Genomic DNA, 8,504 nt, shown 5'->3' on the forward strand with positions numbered 1-8,504 from the left:
AATTTTTTACCGATATTATATAGCATTTAATTACATAATTTTTACCAACATATAATTTTTACCAACATATAATTACATAATACCGATAATACCGACGATCGGTAATTTATTACCGATATTATATACCAACATTTAATTATTTAATTTTTCACCAACATATATTTACATAATTTTTACCAACATATATTTACATAATTTTTACCAGCATATTTACATAATACTAACGATCGGTAATTTATTACCGATATTATATACCAACATTTAATTACTTAATTTTTACCAATATATATATTTACATAATTTTTACTGTCATATTTACATAATACCGACGATCGATAATTACCGATGTTATATAATATGTTATATATATTTTTTCTATCTGCTTTTGATAGATCATTTTATTGATCCGCGGCGGATTTTGCGGCAGTTTTTGCGGTGGTTTTAGCGGCAGCTCGCGTCGTCCGTGCCGTTCGCGCCGCCCGCTCGAATATTTCGCGGCGTAAATTTTTTAGTCGCATCTGCAAACTCTATGAATTTGCAAACGTATTAAATATCACTGCGCAACGACATATTGCAAACATACGCACTCGACAGTTAGATGCGCAAGAAGAAGAATGTGACACATGATATTCTTATTACTAATTAGCACGTATACTGTGCCCCTGCGACAAGATTTTGCAAGCGTTTGCATCACTTGCTGTGCTCTGCAAAAGACCGGATAACATTTTAAGACTATTTGTGATGTATCGAGAAAATATGGAAAAAGGAGTAATATAAATAAACAGCAGATCTTGGGATTACAATTTATATATTTTGAAGCTGTTACATATACAGATTATTTGTTCAATACTTCATACATAATATCATTCATTGGCGTACGCCAATAGCTCGCAATCAATGCGTGAACCACCGTCAAAGTCCCCGCTATTGCGTATCGCCGATATCGCATTATCCGCTTCGGTAATATTCTTCTCTCGAAGAATTTTTACAAAATTTCTATATTTTGTATGAACAAGGTGTGCATTTTCATATAACCTTGAATAGATATGGTCAATGCAATGCTCGAGAGTAAACAAATGTTTCACTATGGCTGGTTGCGAGTACATGCAGTTACCGGATAATGTGAGTTTTAAAAGTTTCTTGCCGTACATTGTGCATTCCACCGCCAAATCGCGAATCCATAGCGGAGAGGGTGACACCTCAGTTGTTTGCAAAAGTTGTAAAATATTTTCACGTTTTGCTATCAATCCTCCCCAAGTTGCCGAGTGTAAGGCCAATTGATTGCCACGATTGTCATCGAGGGCTAGTTGCACAGTGGATACTGGTCCTACGCTGATCCCAATCTCTAAGTACTTAAAAGACGTTGACGTCCTTAGGACGTATCTTCGCCCCAAAATACGAGCTGTACGATGCGGTTGCGATACACTGTAAAACATAAATAATTTAACGCGGTTGCAATACACAGTTAAAGATAAATGATTCACAAGAAGGTAATTATTGAGACTTACCTTTTTTTCTCATACGATGGAGCATCATCTAGCACGGGTACGTAATAGTTCATACGTTTTCCTTCAGCACTGTGCATTCTTCTCAAAATAATATTTGTCTACTAAATGTCTTTGCTGCAAAACGAATGATGCAACGAGCGACCAAGAACCGCTACCGCAACCTGCAGCAGTGCACGCGCCACGGTCTTCGTATTACAAAGATTCACCGCGTGCTTCAATTCGCTCAATCTCCCTGGCTCCTCAGTTATATCGAATTAAACACGCAATTTAGAACGCGTGCAACTAATGATTTTGAGAAAAATTTGTACAAATTGATAAACAATGCGGTATTCGGCAAAAACGATGGAAAATGTTCGAAATTATGTCGATGTAAAACTAGTAACACATTGGGGCGGTAGATACGGTGGAGAGGCAATGGTTGCAAAACGAAATTTTCATAGTGAGAAGTGTATTTTCGGAAAACTTAATCGCCATTGAATTGCGAAAACTCGAGGTGAAATTCAATTACCATGGGGACATTACAAAATACCATTATAAATAGAATTTAAATCGTATATTGTATATTTTATATGTAAATAGCATATATTGTATATTTTATGTATTACATATAATAAGATATAGCAAACATTATAATAAACATATATTTTTATACTTGTATATCCACGAGTTGCATGATTTATCGAATTCCAGCCATTTCACATAAACCTTAATGCCTTTTCAGCACAACATTTTCTCCACCAAGTACACGTTTGGATTGGCAACACGATGCAGTTCGTACTCATAGAAACCTCCGAATACAGGCTGTCCGCGAGAATCTTGGAGCAGATAGGTCACAGGATTGGTCACCTGCACCTTGACGATCTTAAACATCTCAGTAGTCCAATTGGACGTGTAGCCTTTAGCAAAGACAGTCTTGAACTTGCTCACGCGCACCGGATCGCCCACTTTGAATCGTCGGAGCTGCAATCCTTACGTTGCTGTAAACCGTATCGAGGAGTTTTTTTTAGCGATCGTAAGGGTCACATCGGCAGGACGCATACCGATGGTTCGGTGCTTGCGCCTGTTGTACTGCGACACGAGACGCGGTAGTGAGTCGATCCATCTGTAGGTTCCTTGTAATGTAAACATTTTCCACATGTCATTCTTCAGCGTACGATTGAATCGTTCCACGACGGAAGCCTTCATAACTGAGTACGTCGAATAATGATTGATGTTGTGTTTCTTCGTGAGCCTCTGCACATCGGTATTGTAAAATTCCTTCCATTGGTATGTTTGCAAATTTGTTGGACATTTTCAGCTGTCTCGAATTATCTTGCCGAACGCCTCGACCACCTCCTTTCCGCTCTTAGTCTTTAGTGGCATGACCCAAGCATGCTTGCTCAGCACATCGATAACGGTGAGTATGTAGTGGTAGCCGCTGTTGAGCCGCAAATACGGACGCATCTCCACTACATCGGCCTGCCACAGATCATCGTATCCGCGCACAATGACGCGTCTACGAGGAAAATGTTTTCTCGCAGGAGCATGCAACTCCTCCACCAACCGTTGCTTTTCGGGGCTGTGTTGTTTCCCGTCTCCACCAGTCTTCCGCATGTTTGATCGCTTAGATCGCCTCATCACGAATGACGAAACTGCGAGCGCATCGTTTTAAATTCCGTCTATTCAACGCGTTCTCGCGCTGCAAACACTTTCTCCCATATGGCACGTGTTTCAGCATGAAGTCTGATCAGGTTTTTTTTCAAATTCCTCCTGTTTCTTTTCAAATTCTTGTTGTTTCTCTCTCAATGTATCGAGACCTCTTTCCACGTAGAGTCTATCGACGGCGTCACTGTCGGCTTCCGGTTGCGCTACGCGTCGTATCTTGCGCGGCCTCGCATCAAAGTCGGAGGCGACCATGCACAAAGTGTTATCGCGTACGTAATTTCTGAGTACTCCTCTCCACGTGTAATAGTCCATCGTCGGCGGTCCTCTCTTTTGGAGCGAAACACCAAATTTATTGATCGACATTTCGATGCAAATAACGCGCATCATCGATGTGCGATTCAATTTATAACCAGGCCCGCCTCGCGAAGTTCCTCGATAATGAATAAAATTTCATTGCCGTGAGCGTTATTGCCAGTTTGTCTGGAGGCTTCCAGCAATCGCAGACGATTCACCAGCTCGTTAGGATCGTCCCAGTGAACATAGTCAATCGCATTATCGTTCAGTATCATGGTACGCGGTGCGGCTAAATCTCTGCCCGCCATGTTGATCGATGTACCAATCATTAGGGGTGCGATTATTTTTTTGTATTTGTATCCCCTGTTATTCAATACTGGTTGTAGCGCGTTGTGATTGCGTCTGTGAGCGTTCGTCGCCAGTAATATACTTTTGTATTTTTGTTTATCGGCCTCCATGTAGACGGTATCGTCGGGAATTCTCTTGAAAATCAGCTCGTATAGACCAGATGTTCCCGCGTATTTTACACCGCCAATGAGCATATAAGGTGTAGTAAAAAGAAATCCATTATTTTTGCATGAAATTGAAGGCTTTATTTAGTTAGAATGATCCGATTTAGGTCAAATATGACCGTTTTGTTCGATAACTTGTTGCCATTTTGAAGGTAATTCCATTATGCTTCTTTCATAGAAACCCTTGTCCTTATTGGCAAAAAACTGGGACAGTCGATTTTCACAAGCTTCTCTTGAGGCGAATTTTTCACCAGCAAAATCATTTGCCATAGACAGGAACAGGTGGTAATCACTTGGTGCCAGGTCCGGACTATAAGGTGGATGCATGAGAACCTCCCATCCAAGCTCCCGGAGCTTCTAGCGAGTCATTATCGATGTGTGTGGCCTGGCGTTGTCCTGATGAAACACAATTCCTCTCCTATTGGCCAAAGCTGGCCGCTTCTGGGCGATTGATTCCTTCAGACGGTCCAATTGTTTACAGTATAAGTCCGAATTAAGAATTTGGCCGTAGGGGAGCAGCTCATAGTGGATGATTCCCTGCCAATCCCACCAAACACACAGCAAAGCCTTCCTGACCGTCAATCCTGGCTTGGCCACCGTTTGCGCTGGCTCACCGCATTTCGACCACGACCGTTTTCGCTTGACGTTGTCGTAAGTGACCCACTTTTCATCACCAGTCACCATCCGCTGCAGAAATGGGTCGATTTTGTTGCGATTCAGCAGCGATTCGCAGATGGAAATTCGGTCCATGAGGTTTTTTTGCGTTAACTCATGTGGCACCCATACATCGAGCTTCTTTTTGTATCCAGCCTTATTCAAGTGGTTCCAAACGGTTTTTTGTGCAATGTTTAGCTCCTGGGCAATCAAAACAGTGCTTACATGACGGTCGGACTCGACGATTTCCATTATTTTATCGACATTTTCGACAATTGGCCTTCCAGAACGTGGTGCATCTTTGACATCAAAATTACCGGAACGGAATCGACGAAACCAAAATTACGCGTGATTGGCTGTTACAGTATCAGGACCATAAACGCTATTCACATTTTCAGCCGCCTGGTTTGCGTTTTCGCCTTTATCGAAGAAAAACTGTAAAATATAGCGTATTTTCTCTTTGCTGGTATCCATTTTTGACGCGCGCTCAAACAATACTGAGTCAAACAATCACAAAACTGTCTGAGAAGTTTTTTTTAGTACAAAATCTTATCTTTCTAACGCCATTTAGCGTAAACCGATCGCACTTATACAACGCGAGATACACATTACTAAAGCCATCTATTGGAAAAATAATGGATTTCTTTTTACTACACCTTCTATTATCGTCAATATCCACGTCGAAACTTTTATCGCCGAGCTTCATTCCATCACTACTGAAATATACACCGTATACGTAGTCTATAGTGGTATGTTTGTCGCTGCTTCAAACTGCTCCCATGTATTTTTGCCCCAGTGGACTAAAAGGGAGCGGTGCACTTGGACACGGTGCATTTGGACACAGCCAATCACAGCACCGTGTGATTAGAGACATTTGTAGGGTCCCTTGGAACAGCGACTTGTGATTGGACTGTGTCCAATTGCCCCGTGTCCAACTGATATACACCCGGACCAAAATGCGTGCGCAAAGTTTCCTGTCCCTCGGACGATTACAACTCACGTATAATCGATGTTACGAGTGAATCGCCAGTGGTCTCGAAAACATCTTCATTATTGGTGATCAGAGTAACGCGTGGTGGAGACATTTCACGCAGTTGTGTACAATACAACAATTGTGTACAGACAATTGTCTGTTGGCGTGGAGGTTATCGTAGGAGAATCCGTCGTGACGTTTGATTTTCTCCGCTTCTGGTAGATCTGTGTAGAGGCGACAAGTAAGCGTTTGGCTCTTCTCATCTCTGGTTTCTTCTCATCGATCGATAACGCATCATTTCCTAGTATGGTTGATGCGTCAGGTTTCACATGAGTGGAATGTTCCACAATCTGCCTCAGAGACTCGATAACAGATCGAAAGTGTCTTTCCAACGCAGTATCTTCCGATATCTTACCGGTTTTTAAAGCTCGATATTTCTTATGGATCAATTCGCTCGTTTTCGCAATTTCCTTCGCCATCTTCTCGCCATGTTTAATCTCTGAGTCGCTAATCTCTGTCTAATCTGACGTCACTATTACGATGTATTAGACGTTTCCTCGTTGATGCACAAACGACAAATGGTCACGTTACTGTATTGCAAAATCGTTAAATCCTCGCCGATATCGTCCATTAGTTATAGAACTGTCCTTGTATATCATTACGAAATCATATTTTTGCTGTCAACATTCGTGACACAGCGCACAAACATCTTCTTACGTTATATCAGTGTTCATGTGATCTTTGTAAACGTGTTTCAGATTGGTATCATCCTGCTTAAAGAGAATCAGCAGATTTGCATTATAAAACATGTTCGTATTATACAGGGTGAGTCATTTTAGTCTATGGATCCGAATATCTTCCAAATTACGGTATCTACAAAAAAATGGTTTAGATAAAAGTTGACCAGGACAGAGGGGGTCATTCAATTGTACCATTGGTTTTGACCTTGAGGTCAATTTTGAAGGTTACTTCAAGGTCACGATGGTTTTTTCTAATGGGACACCCTATTTTTGACTGCGGGTTTCGAAAGGGCGGAAAATTTTACATTAAACTTGTCTTATAAAAAAATTGTTTTTGCGACCTTGGAAAGGTAAAAAATGAAGGTGAAATGTCTGAAAAACGATCTGGTGTACTTTTTCTGAAATGACGTGGTTTTCTGGGTAACACAAATGTGCATAATGCTTAAACAAAGTCAATGAATTGTAAAAGTGTAAATCCAAATTTTTCAATTATGCAGAAGTGAGTAAGAAAGAAAAAGAATAATAACGCGTTGACGTCATACCACCCACCCCTGCCCCCCCTCAGAGGACCTGGGTTAGAACCGGCCTACCATACCTACTGATGTATAATATATATTTAATATGTATATATATATATATATATATATATATATATATATATATATATATATATATATATATATATATATATATATATATATATATATATATATATATATATATATATATATATATATATATATATATATATATATATATATATATATATATATATATATATATATATATATATATATATATATATATATATATATATATATATATATATATATATATATATATATATATATATATATATATATATATATATATATATATATATATATATATATATATATATATATATATATATATATATATATATATATATATATATATATATATATATATATATATATATATATATATATATATATATATATATATATATATATATATATATATATATATATATATATATATATATATATATATATAATATTGTTTAATTTATTATATCATTCACTTCGCTGTCGGCAATGTCAATGAGTTCTATATTATCCTCTTCGCTGTCGGCGATGTCAATAAGTTTTCTATTATCCTTCTCTTCATTCTTCTCATCGAAGTCGGCGATGTCGTCATCCTCCTCCTCCTTCTCCTCCTCCTCCTCCTCCTCAGAGTCAGCGATATCGATGACTTCTATATGTTTTGAAATCAAATTCAAAGGTTAATTTTAACGTTTTTCTATAGAGGAAAAATCGAAAATTTGATGGCAAATTATAAAAAATGTTGTCTGCTCTCTCACCTATGGCCGTTTCATCATCATCCTCCTCGCTGTCAGATGATTTTGGATCATATGCACCTAAAATCATATTTAAAGATTAATTTTAACGTTTATGTTTTATACGGAAACACGAAATTTGAATGTAAACTTACGTATAATTTGTCCCAACCACTCCGCGTTATGTGGTCTTCCTCGAACATTGCTAAAATTGGGTTAATTATTATTTTAAAAAATATAATGAATCAGGATTATTATACAATCTATTAAAAAACTTACGTGAAGAGTTTTATATCCAAACCATCTCCTCAGGTAAGTGTCTACGAAATTCTGTTGTGTACAACATTTTTCTTGTATTTCTTGCGATTCAATCTTGGACTATTTGTCGGCGACTCCTGGATGACTTTTATATCATCCATCTTTTTCTAACAAATATGTTTCGAGGGATTGCAAATGTGCAAAATCAGCACAGTCTAACGTGCTCCTTAATAGTAACATGTCGCACATGCAGTTTGACGACGTCTTACAGTCAACCGCATCCGCACATTGATGTATCAGCACAAAAAATGTTGCATTGTGATATTTAAGATTGCACTGAGAATTTCTCAAATTTATCATTTAATCAGTCAATTAATGTGCGGACATAAATATCAGATCCCACTCACTATACGGACACCGTTGACATCGTCGTATTTCATCGGCGTAAAGCATAAATTCATTAGATTCATCGTCCGAAATGATTTTATCTATTTTTGGCCACTTCAAACTGTCTCGATAACACTTGCAAAGTTCATATTTATCGTGACGCTGTATCTTCAGAATTGGCATATCAGCACTTCACAAATCATCATATAAATG

General features: G+C 38.4%; 1 protein-coding gene across 1 annotated transcript; it reads right to left on the bottom strand.

Moving 5' to 3' along the window:
• Positions 1-7,370: 7,370 nt before the first annotated feature.
• On the bottom strand, positions 7,371-8,065 carry LOC116853551 (glutamic acid-rich protein-like). Its single transcript, XM_032834668.1, has 4 exons — positions 7,971-8,065; positions 7,802-7,851; positions 7,671-7,727; positions 7,371-7,564 (listed from the first exon to the last, which is right to left on the bottom strand). Exons 1-4 carry the CDS (start codon positions 8,063-8,065, stop codon positions 7,371-7,373), a joined length of 396 nt encoding a protein of 131 aa, XP_032690559.1.
• Positions 8,066-8,504: the final 439 nt, after the last annotated feature.

The sequence above is a fragment of the Odontomachus brunneus genome, unplaced genomic scaffold (assembly GCF_010583005.1).
Source record: "Odontomachus brunneus isolate Ranch 3 - 2012 unplaced genomic scaffold, Obru_v1 Obru_scaffold_356, whole genome shotgun sequence".
NCBI lineage: Eukaryota > Metazoa > Arthropoda > Insecta > Hymenoptera > Formicidae > Odontomachus > Odontomachus brunneus.

Bases quoted from the DNA above. Each gene is read 5' to 3' on its own strand.
- LOC116853551 (XM_032834668.1), bottom strand. From the start codon at position 8,065: ATGGATGATATAAAAGTCATCCAGGAGTCGCCGACAAATAGTCCAAGA. The intron at 7,852-7,970 runs GTAGACACTTAC...ACCCAATTTTAG, and splicing joins GTTGTACACAACAGAATTTC to CAATGTTCGAGGAAGACCAC. The intron at 7,565-7,670 runs GTGAGAGAGCAG...CAAAACATATAG, and splicing joins TGATGATGAAACGGCCATAG to AAGTCATCGATATCGCTGAC.